Source organism: Ruditapes philippinarum, unplaced genomic scaffold, assembly GCF_026571515.1.
Source record: "Ruditapes philippinarum isolate M1 unplaced genomic scaffold, ASM2657151v2 ctg587_1_1_1_1, whole genome shotgun sequence".
NCBI lineage: Eukaryota > Metazoa > Mollusca > Bivalvia > Venerida > Veneridae > Ruditapes > Ruditapes philippinarum.
This window is the reverse complement of record NW_026860903.1, coordinates 224810-244000: the sequence shown is the minus strand read 5'-3', so window position 1 is coordinate 244000 and position 19191 is coordinate 224810. Positions and strand designations below refer to the sequence as shown.

Sequence of the window (19191 nt, the reverse complement as noted above, 5' to 3'; positions counted from 1 at the left end):
GCATGCATTACAAGTTTAGAGTCGATCCAACCAATAGTGACCTAATTATGCTCTGGACAAGCCTAAGGGGACAACACGACAACAAAAGTAACCACTATATGTCGACTTTTTCAAAAATCATGTTGACAACTCAATTTACCGGACATTGTGTTTCAAAATATTTTGAAGTTGTGAATTGAAATTACTCTAAATAATCAGCGAGGGAACTAAAACTGTTGAATGGTAAGGTTTACCCATTTTCTTATATGGTTTTTAATTTGAAGCATTTCTTTGTAAAAGACAACAACAAAGTAATGTTTGGACTAAATTTAAATTTACTTTTTATCATTGATAGTCTGCTGAGATAATGCACATAAGATGTAAAAGTAAAATATGTCTTAAAAAAACCATTAAGAGCCTCAATATTCTGGCATGCTCGGAACAGATTATGACCAGGTCATGAAACAACATAGTAAACAAATGGGCATGTAAGTAAATAAAGAACTGAATGAACAATATTTACTCCAGAGAAAGGTTTTGTTGTTTTTTACTTCAAAATGTAGTGTGTTAGCGATTAAGATCAGATGATTTTTTAATTGAAACAAAAATAAAACATTATTGACAGGTAAAGATTTTGTCCAGTAAATTGATTGTTTGGTAAATATGAAGGATCCAGGTAGTGAAATATGAATCTAACCATGTAAACAGTTCAGACCAAGATTATTTGTGTAGTTTTATCATAGTCTACATTGTTATGTCAACACTTATTTTAAAATTTTCCCTAAAAATGATGAATGGTTTTGTCCTGATTGAAATACAGCAACATTAATGAAACAACTTGTATAAAGAGTAGTTATTTTTTTGTAAAATAACTTTTACCAAATTTATCAGTTTGACTTGGAATTACATGTGTTTTGTCATATCTGTTAATATATCCACTGTAGTCAAATTGAATCAAACTTTTCAGGTATATTATAAGCATGGAGCAGTAAGGTTACTCAAATGGTTCTGGTCTATTGCATGTCTCGGTCACATGAACTATAATCAAAATTCAACAAGACAATTCAGTGACCATGTCACCTGATGATAGGCAAGCGACACAAAAAGTGTAATACTCACTGAAAGCAGAAGACCTAGATCTTAGATATTTGATGTATAGCAACTAGTAAACTTGATTTTGTTTAAAATTTATTAAAAATATGATTTCATTAAGTATTAACAAATAAAAATCACTTACAGAATGATAATACACATAACTTGCAAATGTTAACAGTCATATAATTATACTTCATCATTAATGTTAAAAATCCTTCACACAATAATCATTAAATTTTACTACAACATTATCTACTTGAACATCTATATGTCTTTCCTTCTCAAATAATCTTAAAATTTCAGTGTAAAACCTTGTAGATATCTTAGAAAAACAAAATTTTAACTTCAAGCCAATATCATACATGTAAACAATTTATGTATTTTGTAAATACAAATTAATTAAAATACAGCTGCTTTTCATGATCGCAGTTTGGATTTATAAACATTATTTCATTATGTCAATTTATTGGTCTATAGTTTTCTAGTGTCTGCTGACATATAAGTAAGTCAGATGATATTATTCTTGTACATGGATTATAATTTGCTTATAAATAATATACAGGATTCCTTGTAGATGACTTAATTATTTGTGTAGAAGATATATCACAAGTTCACCAGTGTTCTACTAACACATGACCATCTAGATCTAGAACCTTGTTCATGTTCTCAGTTTCCTCACAAATAATGACAGTAAACATTTCAGCAACTCTCCTGTTAATACATTAAATAGCAATTTCTTTTCAATGCTGTTTGATAGCTAACATTTACAATAACTCCATTTGTTCATCAATTTCTGGTTGCTAGCCTGTCTTCTCTTCATTACTCTATATTTAATCTTGCACTTATCTCTCAATATCTCAGAAGAGGTTTCAAACTTAATATCTACAAAAATCTTCAGAACTTCGGAGGTTATTACCGCTAGATATATTGATTATCATATACAGCATATTTGTTGGAAGGTTAGTTTAATGTCAACCATTCTGTATACTATTATCTAGAAGTGTTACAGCAGCAACAAGATCATCATCATCACCATCATCATCAAGTTCTGATACACCTGTAATAATAGAAAATCTATCAAATATCATCAACTAGCATATCATGTGTATTTTGTTAGGTTTCTAGGTAAGCTGCGTTACAGATGTACCTCCATGTATTTTTTCACACAACAACCATTATATGTGGCTTAATAACCTGTCTGTCACTTTAATTAATTTTTATTAATTACTTTTCAATATTGGGCAAGTTTTCACTTCAAATGTAAGGCTGTTATGAAGTTCACTACGACATTATGAACCTAAAACAAGGCCATTATGCAAAAAGTATGGCCTTATGAGAAAACTCGGCTATTATGAGATTGGAGAATTTTGATTGGCTCTCCAGCTCGGCTATTATGAATCTGCTTTTTTTTCTTTCATTTAAAAATAGTCGCCATTTTGAATTGCTCCTAGACATTTTTAAAACAAGAATCTCATTTGCAATACCTCGCAATGTTAGTTTTTTTTCTCTCACAAATTATTTACCTTTTTTAGATACGTAAGACAGTAGTTAATTATTAAAATTGTCAATAATTAAGTGTTTTCATAATGATCTTGTTATTGGGCTTTAGACTGTCATATTAGCCTTTGGCTTTCAGCCTCAGGCTAATATGACAGTCTTCAGCCCAATAACATGGCCATTATGAAAACACTTAATTATTGACATTATAATAATACATGTACTGCACAATTCCTTCCTTTGATTATAATAAATATTGATTCAAAAATTAGCAGAAGCCATGTATATATACAAAATAAAAACTTTCATTGCCCAATAATATTCTACTTTACGAAAGTGTAGTACATGTTTTACTAAACTTGTTCAGTCTGGGCGTCAATTTTTCAGCCTGGACACCAATTATTAAAGTCTGATATTTCGGTAAATTTTCAGATAAATTTACCATGAAGCAAAGAAAAATTAACCTTCTCACATAACCCATAGCACAAGAGTGTAATAAATCCATTTAAAATGATAATACACTAGTGTTATAACTTTACAACAAGACATCATTTTATTATACAAGCATAGCATAAAAGTGTACTAACGTTGCATTAAATTTTACTTTTTATGTAAAAACTAAAATGCTGTATTCACCAGAAACTCGCTTGATATAATTTTATTTAACTTTTTCAGTATTGAACCTACACTCATTTAATATCCTCTTTTTATATCATAACATTGTAACCGTATCACAATTTTTCTTTTATATTCATAAATCTGATACCATTTTCAAAAAGGTGGATTTTTAGGATTTAAAAAATTCTGGAATAAGAAATAATCCTCTAAACTTTCAACCATGAACACAGAATAATCGTAACATAATAAAACCTGAAATGTTGGCTTGTTTCTCCATGTATTGTTTCTCTAACTCGGCTGTAGTATTCAATAGTTCATCATCCTCCATCTCAAGGTCAAGGTCATCATCAAAATAACTGGCAGGTAACACATTCTTTGGTAATGGCCATTCTAAACAATGAAACTTTAAAATATTAGACTTTAGTATAATCATTGTTTTCTGCTACGCAAGCAAAACTAAGATTTATGAAGTGTAAACCTCTATTTTATTTAAGAAAAAATCACAAACAGTAATTTTATCTCTCAAAAAAATCACTCTTTGTAGTTTGGATGCGAAGAATTATATCACAAGGTTGTATCCCAAGTGATAAAATGATGTGCATCCGAATGACAAACAGTGATTATAAAGAAATAAAATCACTGATTTGGATATATTATTTCAATTCTAACACAACATCAACAAATAAATGCTGCCACACATGATAATAAGCTTAATTGCGCCTGATTTGTTTTCGTACTTATTTCAGCGCATCACGTTTTTAGTGACTATTATGTCACATGTCTAAATATAGAACATCAACAATGATTTTATTGCATGATAACAAACACTTTCGATTCTCCTATGTTCAATAGGGAAAAATGCGTTGTGTTAGAATGTGTGTTTATATTTTGAAAGATTAAAATAGGCAAAGTTCATTTGTACTTTTATGATTTACTGGAGATTTGTAATTTTATAATTTACCTGGAGTTTTGTAATTTGTAAAATGTTCTTACCTGGAGATTTGTAATTTTGGGTATGACAATCAGGATCATGACATTTCTGGTACCAAACACCTGCATGTAAATCTACAATCAACCTGAAACCAGTAAAATTTCTGTGTGTTGGACTTCAAATAGACAATTTTCTCTAGTGTCTAAGTTAAAAGAAAGTCTTCATTTATCCCCCAATATATATATTTAATTCAAATTTTTTGAAATTATGAAGTTTGAATACAGAATTATTTGAGTATAAATAAGTCAAAACCAATGACACCTTTGATCCTGAGATATTTTTTTTACATTTGTTTGGCCCCAATTTGCTCTATTTTAAGTAAATTTTTTGGAAAACAACCAAGTACTTAAAAATTGGTCTCAGGATACTAAGTAAAGTAAAATAGTTGAGACATGTCTTCATCATGTAAGATAGTCAAAGAAAACAAGTGTGTTAAGTTTACAACCATTTAATTGCCATTCCCTTCCATAGTTTTGGAGATACTAACTTGCACACAAAAGCTTAACCAAAGTGTAATGTTGCCACCAACGATGCCAGGTGTATTTAATAGCCCCCCCCCCCCCCCCACCGATTATATGCATAGTCAAGCTAAAAATATATCTAATTATATTCTTACATCACTTTATTAAATTTAAGCTGCTTGCTTGATATACATAATATCAAGAAGCAATATTTAATTCTATACTTCAAATTTGTGTAACTATAAACAAATCAGAAAACATTAACAGCATACAAAACATAAATTGCATTATAACATTAACTTGTATCTTATTTTGGAGATCTTTCTATAGTAAATAAGTCAGAGTTAAACCGTATACCCATACATGAACAGTGTGCTCACTGGAGTGCAGGTATTAGTTACCTTAATTAGTGCTGTCTGTCGGAGCATGCTCGCTGATTTGATCATTTTTTCTGGGATTTTCTAATTATAATGTCAGGGAAAGGGATATTGACAGAAAAGTAAAATTCAGATGCTCATACACTGGTTCCTGTTTTTTCTGGGGTTTCATGTTGTGATGACAGGGAACATGTGAATATTTTTGCCTATGATACAAAAAAAAGAAAGAATATCTAAACTGACTTGGCAATCTGATTAAGCCCCTTCATACAAATCAGATAGCCTAATGTTTCGATGCTCTTCCTGTTACTTACATTATATTATTACTGCGGTGGTGTCTTCCTATGTTATGACAATATCTGTATTTAGCTATCTCATAAACAAGTAGTTCTCCCTGATGAAAATAGGTCCAATGCCTGATCACACCTTTCCCAGAATCCTGTGTTATAATGTTCTGAATGAATTCATCAACTTCAGGATATGGGGATTTGCTGTAACCATCAATACATTCAGCTTCTATACAAAAAGAACAAATGGTACATTTATTATCAAATACAATGTAATTAGATTTTTTCACTCTGGAGTGCATTAAAAGACTTTTAAGTATACAAACAGATAATCTTAGCCTTACAACAAATTCTCTGACGTAAATCTTAAAGTACTCAAAATTGTTTTTGATCTTCAGTCATGTACTTCACCTAGAAACAGTGGTAAACGAGATTCCTGAACTGTAACTGCAGCTTTATAGCTAGGAGGTAATGATACCACTGAGGTACAAAATAAGTAATTTTTTTTTGTTTCTTTGGTTAATATCCAATCACATTTTTTTATCACACCTCAATAATAAGTCCAGTTAATCCTGGATAACTCACCAGTGATTATCAATTTCTCTGCATGTGACCCACTATTAATGCCATGTAATTTCTGCAGTAGTGAGAGACAAATGACCATTAGAAACAATGTCTGGGATCAATTGTGATGGAAAAAATTTGCTTCTACCGACAATATAACAAAGGACCACTCACTAGATTACAAACTGAATTTGACCCTATTAAGCTAAGCAGGTGGACCTAAAGTTACATTTGATATCCAAAGAAGTTTAAGTGCAAAATAATCAGTAAAACCTTTTGAACTTTTGTCTTGTTTTCTCCGAGGTAAACCATTAACATGGTGTGATATATTGTCGTCATATGTGAGAATCTTCATTCTACTGGAGTACCTGTCAAACAAAAAAAGAAACTATAGAAATGACTTTTGAATTGTACATTAAAAATAAAATCAAATATTTATCAAAACTGAAGAATGTCCTATGAAAGAAGACAAAAGATGAATTTTAAACATGAATCAACTCTGTAAAATGATCTCCCTAAACAAATATATAAAACATTTGCTACATATTTACACACCATTCAATTTTATAAAAAGCAAATAAACATAAAATAAACATAAAACCAGATTTCTTTTTCACTGAGATGTTAGGAAACATACATCTTTTACAGTTAACAAAAGCACTTGATCATATCAAACAAAAATTTCTTGTAGCATATATACACCTATGTGGTCTTCTGAACCACCAGGAGTTCTGAGCTGACACCTTTTAACTGATGAAAAATAGATAGTCAACATGTTTCAAGAAATGGTGGAAAAATAAAACAAAATTCACATATGGACACTTTTTAAAAGAAAACAAAGACAAACATGTATAATAATGACCTACTCTATATTTGAAACAAGGGAATCGTAGAATATATTCTCAAGTTCTGATCGCTGTGAATCTACTTTCCTGCAATATTCATTCTCAGATGCTACAACCAGGGTATTCTTCTTCCCAAGTTTAGATGACAGGAACAATCTGAAGTTTCTATTCTTTGTATAAACACCTGCACACAAAATATGTACTCATAAAATGTAAACAAAGTACCGGTAGTATTTTGACTTCTATACAAAATACTTATTCACTAATATGTACTTATTGCCAAAAAGCAATAGATTAAAAAGATGGTTCCAATAATTGGCCAATTACAATGAATAATGAGTTTTTGGATACTATAAAAGCACACCAAAATTAAAAAGCTTTTGAGAAATAAAAGCATTTCTGTGGCATAATGAGTCTTATATGTTTGTATTAAATATACCATAACTAACTAAATAAACAACAATACTATTTTACTTTGAAAATTCACCCCAAAATTTAATGAAAATTAGTAAGAATTATCATATTATGATATAAATAAATTCATATACATGAACTATAACATGAAAATTTTACAGTTTGAAACATTGACACAATATATATGATAATAGAAATACCTGTATCACAAAATAACACATCTCCATTCTTGCTATTAACCATCAGTTTCTTCAAGTCCTCTATAGAGAATGAGTCCAAAATTTCATCTATATGACTAGTGTGTACTCTGTTTTTCTCTTCACTGACCGACTCATTTACATCTATATGACCAGTGTTTACTCTGTGTTTTTCTTCACTGACCGACTCATTTACATCTAAATGACCAGTGTTTACTCTGTGTTTCTCTTCACTCACCGACTCATTTACTGGGTCTGTTTCAACTTTAATTTCAGTAGGTAATTCTGTTTTTACACAGCCTTGATTTGTGGAGATATTCGGTGTGTCTGGTGTAGAAACCTGGTCTGGCATTTCTCTCTTTATGTCATTTATTTTTGAACTACATTTTTACAAAATTAAAAAACAAATTTTGTAAAATTTGGAAAAACCTGTATTTATTAATACTGCTTCTCCAAATAAAAAACATTATACAAAAAACATATTCTATTGATCTTCACAAATGTTGTTTTTTTTTGTTTTTTTTTTTGTAACACTTTTTATGTAACACTAGGTCATTTAACAGCTTTCCAGCTTTTTCTGGTGGGGAAGACCTTAGGTGTCCCTCTGTATATTATTACAGACAAAAACGGGCACTTGAGTAAAACCATTGATGTTCAGCCAGCTAGCTGGAAAGCTTTCTCACAAGTAGAATCCGACAACGCTTTCACCCATGCACCATCAGCGGTAGGGGTGTCACGGTTAGAAAAAGTGCTCCCGTTTAAACGGCAGCATAATAACCGTTTAACCGATCTTACTATAAAAGTCCTTAGATTTTCAACATTAACTTTTAACTTCCCTTTGACAAGATATGCCATTTTGTTCATAATCTGCTGTACTCAAAATGATTACAATACATATCAAAATATGGAGTGACTATTTTCCGCTAGGGTTGTTGAGTACAACTAAAATTCAAACAATTGTCATATCTTGTCGTAAAAAAAACTCAGGTAATATTTAGAATCGATTTAAAGTTTTTCTGCCCCTTATTTCAAATAATAAACTCGGTTACCGGTTATTGAATTTTCTAACCGTTTTTTTAGCTAAAAAACCGACTGTACCCGTTTAAACATGACACCCATATTCAGCGGTGAGACCATGAATTTATTTATTATCACACCATCTAGTGTCTCAGTTATGACTCAAGCCAGGGTGATTAATTGGCAGCGGACAATGATACATTCTTTATTACAGTCATTGTACTACAGTGACTAAAGTGATTACCTACCAGCATGTATATTATCTTTAAATGCTGCATTCTTCATCTGAAATATCAAATGTCGACTAAACTTTCTCTCTGTACTGAAAAACAAAGATAATAAATAATCATATCATAATATCCACAATTTCTTAAAACTTTATGTTGAACAATTTTTTTTATTTTTTTTTACAATTATTTGACATAAAAATGTTAATGAAGTCAGTCCACTTTATGTTGAGACAAAGACTGTTTGATGTTTTATTTGCCAGGTATATCAGATCACAGGACAAAGCTTATTTTCTATGTAAATATATAGTGAAGACCATAACAAAATACCTCCACATTCATGCATTTTTTGACAATTTAGGAAAGATATAAACACAAAAAAAATGTTATGTTACAAATAAAGTAACACGTAAAGTGCCTATTGCAATTAAAATCAATATAACTTACCAAAAACAAAAATGAAAATAAAGAAAAAATATAAAAAAAAACAGCCCTTGCTCTATCAGTAATAGATGAAGATAATAATTTGAACCATATTATACATTAAACCAGTAGTGTTGCAATTGTTTTGAGTTTTTTTTAGATAGCTTTAACTTAAATTTGATTTATTGAAAAACTGATACATGTATATAGAGGATATTTGTTTGTTTTGCATGTAAGATTAAAATATAATTTCACTGAGTGAACACCAGATGCAATATTTTCACGAGTGGCGTAGCCACGAGTGAAAATATAATAGCTGGTGTTCACGAATGAAATATATTTCAATCTTATATGTAAAACAAATAAATTTTCTTTTTATTTCATGCTTTTTAAATGATTTACTGATTTCGCCGCGTAACATCGCGCATTCTCCTTTGTGACGTCATCACATCATGACGTCACGTCATCAATTTTGAAATATAGTTCTGTTAAATTTCTCTAATTTTGTTACATTTTTTAACATGATGTATGATGACATCGACTTTCTTTTCCTAAAGAAACAAAATTTACGTATGACGGCATTTATTTCTGCCTGTTATTCCATTTAGTTATGATTTTCTTTTCATCCGCATTCAGATATAGTCCGGCTACAGTGAAAATTATATTTTATAAATTTCACTAGTGGTTTATCGGAATATAATCATCTGATATATTACAATAAAACACTGGAAAGCATAAAATAAATCATATTAAGCGGTGTTTTTTTAATGCAAGACTATTGTTGTATGTCTGGTGTACAATACATACAGAAAGAGTAGACAAGGAAATACAAGTACATACTGGTACACAACACAATCACAATGACCTATCTCAAAAGACACACTAAATTGAGACAGGACACACTAGAATTTTTAACATTCACAAAACTAATTAAAAACATAATTTCTGCCAGAGAAAGTTAGTTTATTAAAAGGAATCTTCATACATAAAACATAGTTACCTTGCTTGTAGATCAAGAACATCTTTTCTTGTACAAGATACATTAAATATAGCCATCAATGCCTTGCATACAAACTAAAAAATACATGTATATTATATAATGTAAATTGCTCAGTCATCCAGAAATGAGATTCTTATAAAGTAGACAATTTAGTAAGAACATGTACAGTGATTTTATAACATAAAATGTAATATATCAGCTTGAAGATTATAAAACAAATGCTGTCTATCACTTCTTTAAGTCCCTCCCACCTCAAGCACATTGCCAAAAGGCACACAGCAAGTCACAGTCAAATCATCTTAAGTACCAGAGATGATTGGTTGAAGCTGTCTTTTGGACAAAGCTGTGTACCAGACAAAAGCTGTCTGCTGGACAAAAGCTGTCTACAGGACAAAAGCTGTCTGCTGGACAAAAGCTGTCTACAGGACAAAAGCTTTCAACAGGACAAAAGCTGTCTGCTGGACAACAGCTGTCTGTAGGACAAAATCTGTCTTCAGGACAAAAGCTGTCTACAGGAAAAAAGCTTTCAACAGGACAAAAGCTGTCTACAGGACAAAAGCTTTCAACAGGACGAAAGCTGTCTTCAGGACAAAAGCTGTCTACAGGACAAAAGCTGTCTACAGGACAAAAGCTTTCAACAGGACAAAGGATGTCTACAGGACAAAAGCTGTTTACAGGACAAAAGCTCTCTGTAGGAAAAAAACTATCTACAGGACAAAAGCTGTGTACAGGACAAAAGCTGTCTGTAGGACAAAAGCTGTCTTCAGGACAAAAGCTGTCTGCTGGACAAAATCTTTCATCAGGACAAAAGCTGTCTACAGGACAAAAGCTGTCTTCAGGACAAAAGCTGTCTACAGGATAAAAGCTGTCTACAGGAAAAAAAACTTTCAACAGGACAAAAGCTGTCTACAGGAAAAAGCTTTCTGTAGGACAAAATCTGTACAGGACCAAAGCTGTCTACAGGACAAAAGCTGTCTAAAGGACAAAAGCTGTTTACAGGACAAAAGCTGCTTGTAGGACAAAAACTGTCTGTAGGACAAAAACTGTTTACAGGACAAAAGCTGTCTGTAGGACAAAAGCTGTCTACAGGACAAGAGCTGTCTAATGGACAAAAGCTGTCTAAAGGACAAAAGCTTTCAACATGATGGATTGTGGTTACCAAGGTTACCCTGTATCTGTAAATACATGTAACACCATCTTCGTAAAGCACTCCACAAATCAAAAACCTCAATCTACTTACTTATTGAAAAGCAAAATGAATAACTTTTTATATAAACAAATGCAATAACAATTTTGTTGAAACACATAAAATAGAGTGTTACCTGTATAAATATAGCCACCATGTGGTCACCATCACAGTCTTGGTTAACAGTTTTATCATACTCCAGATCAAAATACAACTTACATACTGCACCTATATTAAATATTTAGTATATTAGATAGTAAGATAGGTATGTTATATACAATTTTCATTAACCTATACATTCTTTAATCAACAATAATGTGTTTTTATGGTGTTGATAATTTCGAAAATTGATGTGTCTGGGACTTCAACAATAATGATTTCTTTGCACTTGGGTAAACATTTTTCTGTATTTAACATAACTTACATTATTATAATTTTCAATGATATGAAGTAAAGGCATATTCATTAATATAATACAATAAATACTGAAGAATTAGCAGATTTATATTTATATAAATTTGGTATTTCATGGACCCAATTATTACAATAATGTAAATGATGGGTTCAGCTGATTCAACACAGTTGATATATCATCACAGTTCAAAACAGTCCACTGTATAAGGCAGATGTTGTAAGGGGCCATATCTTAGCTTAGTCGATAAAGCAGTGAATGGGGGTTCGAAGGGTCCCAGGTTCAAGTCCTGGTTAGGCTGCACATTTTTATCATCCTGTGACATTTGGCACCAGACATGGGGCCGTTACTGCATATAGCTCAGAGTGTAATTTCACATTGCTCTGTCACCCTGAGAAATTCAGAGACAAATTTCGATATATCAGCAGAGTATGCAACAGTTCAGAACGGTTCACTATATAATATAAGGGATAAGATGTGTAAGTGGCTGGATAGCTCAGTCGAGCAGCGGAACGGTGTTCCGAGGGTCCCAGTCAGGCTGCATATTTTTCTCACCGTGACATCTTAAAGTATCACTTTAACACAGTACATACCATCAGCTAGAACTTTAAAACACATATTAGTATATTTTCTAGATAAATTACCTTCAGGTATTACTTCATAGTGTAATCTTTTATCTTCATCCAGTTGACTAAAACAAAATATTACCAAAGTACAGAAGAGGGTCATGCTATTTTAAGATTTCATTTTCTACTCTACTTTTAGTAAAACAAATGCCTGGATAATGAAGAAGTTAAGAAAAAGAAAGATTTCATTAAAAAATAAATCACATAGTTATTGACCTAAGAATTTGTAACATTTGTAAACGAAAAAAAAAAAAAAATGAATAAACTATGTAAATGTAAACTTATGTTTTCAAACCAGTAACCTTGAGCAACTTGTTAAACAATAGAGGCTGATAATACATGTACAGCAAACTACAAGTCTAACACTCAAAATGCTTATTAGAAAAGTTACTAAGACCCTACCTATAGTAATGCCAGAAAACAGGATAGCTAGTTGACAAGTATAACCTCTGTCCTGTGTTTCCCTCAAAACTCTCACTCTCAAACGCAAATACATGCAAGTCCTGTGTAATTATATAGTATAATTATTTTGTAAATATTTTACCTGCTAGAACCAAAAGTAACAAGAATTTGTAACAGAGTTACCAACGTCCCCCGCCTCTGGAAGTTTTATATGAAGCATAAAATTGTGCTATTTCAAAAGATTGAGGTATAGATCTCAAGACTTTCAGTCCAAAATTATGATCAATACTAGATTTGCAAATGCAACAATAAATTTTTTAAAGAAATAAAATGAAACACAGAATTTAAAACTCTATCATGCTAAGCTTTGACCTCTAAGTGTGACCTTGACCTTGGAGGTAAGGGTGCAGGTGTTGTGCATTACATAGCGTCTTATTATTGTAACTATTTGTGCCAAGTATTTTCAAAATCCCTTGAACTATGAAGAAGTTATAGATCGGACACAAAATATACCCTATAACAGACTATGTTAATTTTTGACCTCTAAGTGTGACCTTGAAGGTAGGTACCCATGTTTGGGCCTGACATAACGCCTTATTATTGTGATTATTTGTGCAAAGTATTTTTAAAATCCTTTGATCTATGAAAAAGTTATGGACTGGACACAAAATATACCCTATAACAGACTATGTTAATTTTTTATCTCTAAGTGTGACCTTGACCTTGGAGGTAGGGCTGCAAGTGTTGTACTTGACATATCATCTTATTATTGTGAATATTTGTGCCAAGTTATTTCAAAATCCCTTGAACTATTTAGAAGTTCTAGATCGGACACAAAATATATCCTATAATAGACTATGTTAATTTTTTACCTCCAAGTGTGACCTTGACCTTGGAGGTAGGGATGCAGGTGTTGCACATGACACATTGTCTTATAATAGTGACTTTTTGTGCCAAGTATTTTCAAAATCCTTTGATCTTTGAAAAAGTTTTTGACCAGATACAAAATATACCCTGTAACAGACTATGTTAATCTTTGACCTCCAAGTATGACTTTGACCTTGGAGGTAGGTGACCGGTTGTTGCGCATGACACATCGTCTCATTATTGTTAACAATTGTGGCAAGTATTTACAAAATCCCTTCAAAGATAAGAAAGTTATGGACCGGATACGACATATACCCTCAAATAGGAAATGTTGACCTTGAATGAGCAAGTGGACCTTGGCCCTGTAGGTAGGAGTCTGGTTATTGCGCAAGACACATCGTCTTATTATAACAAATATTTGTGCCAAGTTATTTCAAATTCCTTTGATAAATGACAAAGTTATGGACTAGACACGAAAGTGTGACGGACAGACGGACGTCCAACCGCATAGGGATAAAGGGCCATTTCTATTGTTATTTTCTTTTGTTTAATAGAGGGCCATGGCCCCTTATTCTATTGTTACGGAATAAATTCTATTGTTCTCTTTTGTTCTATTTACAGTGAGATGGCCCCCTATCCCTATTTGGTAGTGCAGATGGACAGACCGATGGACGTACTTACAAAATGGTTCTTATGTGACTTTTCAGCCATTTTTAGTCACACAAGGGCTTAAAAAAAGACACACAAGTAAAAACGGAATGAATAGGATCAAATTTGTACCATAACCCATTGTTCTCCAAGTCACACAAGTACCTCTGGGTTTGTATGGACAGACGGACGGAGCCTATTGAAAAGGCGGGGACAATTAGCCTATGCCACCAGTATACAGCCAGGCCAGCCTGAACATTTGTGCAGTATGATCAGGCCTTACACTGTTAGTGACTCTATTCTTGTATTTTGATACTCTTTAAATGGATTGTTCCAAATCTAAACAGAGCCATTCCTTTACATAAATTCAGCAGGGTTTCAGAAACAGTGAAACAAATTATTAAAACGTAAATTAAAAAAATAAATTCTGACTTCATAAAAATACCAATAACAAAATTTATCATAAATTCCTGATCATATTTGTCATGTATCACTGTCTTACCATTTTAATGCATTGATCATACCTTAGCTGTACTTTTTGTGTACTGGAAGGCTTCCTGTTGTCTATAAAATATCTGCCATGAAGTTGTGGGTCCTAAAATCCTACACAACAAAATGAATAATAATATGATTTATAGTCTTAAAATGTGTCATTGTAACAGTTTATATATCACTGTTATCACAATTAGCATGACTCATGAGTATATCATATGGCACTGTCTGTAAAACTATTTTTCATGATATAAAGGAAATATAAACAAGAGGACCCTTGGGACCTTGGTCGCTTACCTGATGCATGGGTGTATGCCTGTATTTAGTCCTTATGGCATAATTTGAACAATCTTTGTAAAAGACCACAAGATGATGGTACATACCAAATATCAAAGCTCCAGGTCGTGTGGTATAAGACAAGGAGATTTTTTTTAGATTTTCCTATATAACTTTATATAAAACTGAGGAGCCCCCTGGTAGGGCCCGTTTTTGACCCTAGTGTCATTATTTGAACAATCTTTGTAGAGGATCACTAGATTAATATGTAACATACCAAATATCAAAGCTGAAGGCCTTGTACATTTTGACAAGCTGATTTTTTAAGATTTCCCTATATAACTTTATATTAAAATTATGAGCCCCCCTGGTTGGGCCCCTTTTGAAGTTTTGACCCAAGGGTCATAATTTGAAAAGTCTATGTAGGGGACTACTAGATCATGCTACATACCAAATATCGAGGCTCTACACCTGGTTTTTGACAAGAGGAATTTAAAGGCCATGGCAACCAGAATTCTTTAAGGAATTTAATTGTTTTAACAAATTTGGTAGTGCTTTATGCAAGGACCATGCCTGCCAAGTTTCATAAAATTTGGCCAAGTGGTATTGGAGGAGAAGTAATTTGAAGGAAAAGTTAATGCACTGACATACGAACGACTGACAACATGGTGTTACAAAAGCTCAGCTTGTCACCTTGTGACAGGTGAGCTAAAAATATCATAGAAAAATTAAAAGAACACTATAAAAATCTGATTAAGTATCTAAATAGAAGGGAAATTGACATAATTATAAATAGAGGGGAAATTGACATAATTATAAATAGAGGGGAAATTGACATTATTATATCTATTCATAAACCCTTAGCCTGCTGGCAGCAACTAATTCTACCGATACAACCAGTGAAGACCAAGATAAATCAACACATTGTGTAATTCAAATTTAGTTATTCAATGAGATTGTTCCATTTTCAAATCATTTGGCACATTTCCTCACCTTAGTGCAGTAATGGGGTATATCCTTCTAAATTTAACAGGAGTTAACCAGTTATTGCACTAAGGTTAAGATTTAATCGGCACCAACATGTCATTACATTTTTTATCCTGTTAAATCTTTATTGTGCATCATACACAAGATTCAAACATAATATAAGTGTATATGTATATAAAAATTAATTGTAAGACTTTATATACATTATGCTCTTAGACTGAACATTCTGATTTCTGGAAACATTCATTATACAACCTGGAACAGCATATTTACCTATAAGGAAAAGATTTGGGTATTTTCTCCTTCTGATGTTTCTTCACAACACTGTTAATTGACTTTTCCAATCCAATCCATTTCCTATCAAATACATGCATTACAAATCAATAATTATACAAGATCACTCAGTCTACAATTAAACATGCCTAGCACATCATATCCAAACAAACACTTTTGTACTTTTTTAAATACAAAATGCAGAAGCAACATAAAAATTTACTTGGATATGCTTAATTTCTAATTGGATTTTGAATTAATCAAACATCAAATCTGAAATGCACACTTATGACACACACAGATGAATCAAACCGTCTTACAGTTGTCATACATTCTGACTTTTTCACATATCTTAAAAATTTACAAAAATGTAGACATAGAAAGCTAATGTACAGATAATGAGCAGTTGACTCATTGTAAGATGGATGACAGATAGAAAACATTCAAGTTTTTCTGAATGCACGCAAGATCTTTGAAAAAAAATATGTTTGTTTATAAAAGAAAATCATACATATATAGTTATATACATGCATAATATTAGAATTTACCTTTTATTTTTCTTGCCATAAAATCCAGCAGTGCTAAGATGACTTTCTGCAGATGACATTTTTTACTCTGTTCATATCATTAGCTGCATTGTTGAACATAAACTTCTGCTATCTATCTTGTTAAACAGAAAATTATATTAAGCTTCTTCAAAAAGATCAAATTTCCTACATGTTCAAAATTCTGATATTGTCTACAAAGATATAAATACAACAGGGCCATGGATCGCTCCCCTGAGAAATAGGTCAAAGTGTAGCCCCTTTTCACCCCAGAAGCACAATTTGAAAACAAGGGACAGCTAAATCTGAGAATAATCAAAGTGACACAGCAAAAGGGCAGGACATAACTGTTTCTTTATTTCTTCCGATAAACAATTTTTATAACGGTATAGAAAATGTAATCTTCCATTCACCTTTGAAAGAATGCTCTTGACAATTTTATCTCCTGATAGGTAACAAGACACAGATTTAATCAACAGAGTGGCTAAGGGAAAAAAGGTATGTATGTGCAGTATAACATAGCTACTGTAGCTATGAATGAAATGATTAGTGCATTGAATAATGAAACACAGTCGAGAGTAGTTGTTATGGGTGATTTCAACTATCGTGATATAGACTGGAAGCATTGGATTTCAAGTGCGCCAGAAAATCATGTAAGTCATGAATTTATAGAAGCTGTACGTGATAGTTATCTTCATCAAAACATAGAATTTTATACAAGATACAGAAACGGCCAAAGATCTTGTTTTCTCATCAGAAGAACTTTTAGTGAACAATATTAAATACTTCAGTCCCCTGGGTAAAAGTGACCATATAGTGATTACCTTTGGTATTGACTGTAATTCCAACAATGAGGCATACATGAAAGAGTCATTTACTTATGATCGAGGAAACTATCATGAAATGAAAACTGACTTGAGTAATGTTGATTGGATAAGTGAATTTCAAGGTAAAGAAGTGAATGAAAATTGGATATTTTTCAAAGATAAAATAACAGAATCAATGAAAAAACATATATATTCCTGTTAAGAAAATCAGGTCATCAAATAGGGGTAATAAACCAATTTGGATGACTAGAGAAGCTCTTAAAGCTGTGAAAAAGAAACATAGGGCATGGAACAAATATAGACAAACAAATGAACATGTTCACTTTCAATATTTTTGTTGTCAACGTAATATAGCTACCCGTGAATGTCATAAAGCCAGAAATAACTTTGAAACAAAAATTGCAGAGGATACAAATCAGAAAGCATTTTACAAACATGTGAATTCTCGCAAAAAAGTCCAAACAGGAATAGCAGACTTAAAGAGAGACGATGGTTCGATTACGGAAAATGACTTGGAAAAAACTGAAGAACTAAATAGGTTTTTCAAGACTGTATTTACTATTGAAGATTTGAACAATATTCCATATATAAATGATAGAAGTTCTGGTAAAAGTATCTTGGAAGTACAGTTCAATGAGCAAATTACCATGAAATTACTTGAAAATCTTAACGTAACTAAATCATGTGGACCTGATTTCTTACACCCTAGAGTGCTGAAAGAAGTTAAGGATGCAATATGTTTACCATTAACTCTTTTATTTCATCAATCTTTTGAAGAAGAAGAAACACCGATTGACTGGAAAACGGCAAATGTGAAAGCGTTGTTTAAGAAAGGGGAGAGAAACCAGGCAGGAAACTATCGCCCAGTAAGTTTGACTTGTGTCCCCTGTAAGCTTATGGGAAAGGTGGTAAGGGATCAAGTAGTGAAACATATGACTGAAAACAATCTATTTTCAAATTCACAATATGGATTCAGAACACTGAGATCTTGTGCTCTACAGTTACTGGAAGTTATGGAAAAGTGGACGGAATGGATAGACGATAGTCAAAATTTTGATTGTATTTATTATGATTTTCAAAAGGCGTTTGACACTGTTCCATATGCTAGATTATTGAAGAAACTTGAAAGTTATGGAATTAATGGTAAATTATTAAAATGGATTGAAGCTTTTCTCCGGGATAGAAGACAAAGGGTTGTAATTGATAGTGAAAAATCTGCTGATGATACAAAACTGTACAATTTAGCGAATGATGATGCAGATATAGAGAAAATTCAATCTGACAATGACAAATTAAGTTTATGGAGTGAAAAGTGGCTACTTAAGTTTAACGCAAACAAGTGCACTACATTACACTACGGAAATCACAATGTCAATAATACCAACCATCTTAAAGTAAACAACACCAGAAATGAAATTTCAAACAGTGAATCTGTAAAAGACCTTGCATGTAGAGTTACTTTTGATGTGAATATGAAATTTAGACAGCAAATAAATGATTGCATCAATAAAGGAAATAAAATTACAGGACTAATGAGAAGAACATTTCTGCATTTCAAAGTGAAATCTTTCGGGAAATTATTTAAAACCCTAGTTAGGCCTCATCTAGAATATGGAAACATTATTTGGAATCCTCGTTTTAAGAAAGACATCAATGCA

At 32.1% G+C, this 19191-nt stretch overlaps 1 protein-coding gene across 1 annotated transcript; it reads right to left on the bottom strand.

Annotated features, from left to right (window-relative positions):
- Positions 1-1154: 1154 nt before the first annotated feature.
- On the bottom strand, positions 1155-18728 carry LOC132713816 (DNA-directed primase/polymerase protein-like). The gene is made up of 15 exons (XM_060696489.1): positions 16710-18728; positions 16162-16245; positions 14658-14736; positions 12619-12719; positions 12235-12281; positions 11315-11406; positions 9993-10066; positions 8587-8664; positions 7329-7705; positions 6736-6898; positions 6143-6237; positions 5333-5534; positions 4183-4265; positions 3442-3579; positions 1155-2131 (listed from the first exon to the last, which is right to left on the bottom strand). Exons 1-15 carry the CDS (start codon positions 16766-16768, stop codon positions 2046-2048), a joined length of 1758 nt encoding a protein of 585 aa, XP_060552472.1. The 5' UTR covers positions 16769-18728; the 3' UTR covers positions 1155-2045.
- Between the last annotated feature and the right edge of the window lie 463 nt (positions 18729-19191).

Excerpts from the sequence above, each read along its gene's own strand:
- LOC132713816 (XM_060696489.1), bottom strand. The coding sequence starts at position 16,768 with ATGTCATCTGCAGAAAGTCATCTTAGCACTGCTGGATTTTATGGCAAG. Across the intron at positions 16,246-16,709 it reads TATGGCAAGAAAAATAAAAG|GAAATGGATTGGATTGGAAA; the intron begins GTAAATTCTAAT and ends TGTATTTGATAG. Across the intron at positions 11,407-12,234 it reads CTATGAAGTAATACCTGAAG|GTGCAGTATGTAAGTTGTAT; the intron begins GTAATTTATCTA and ends TATTTAATATAG.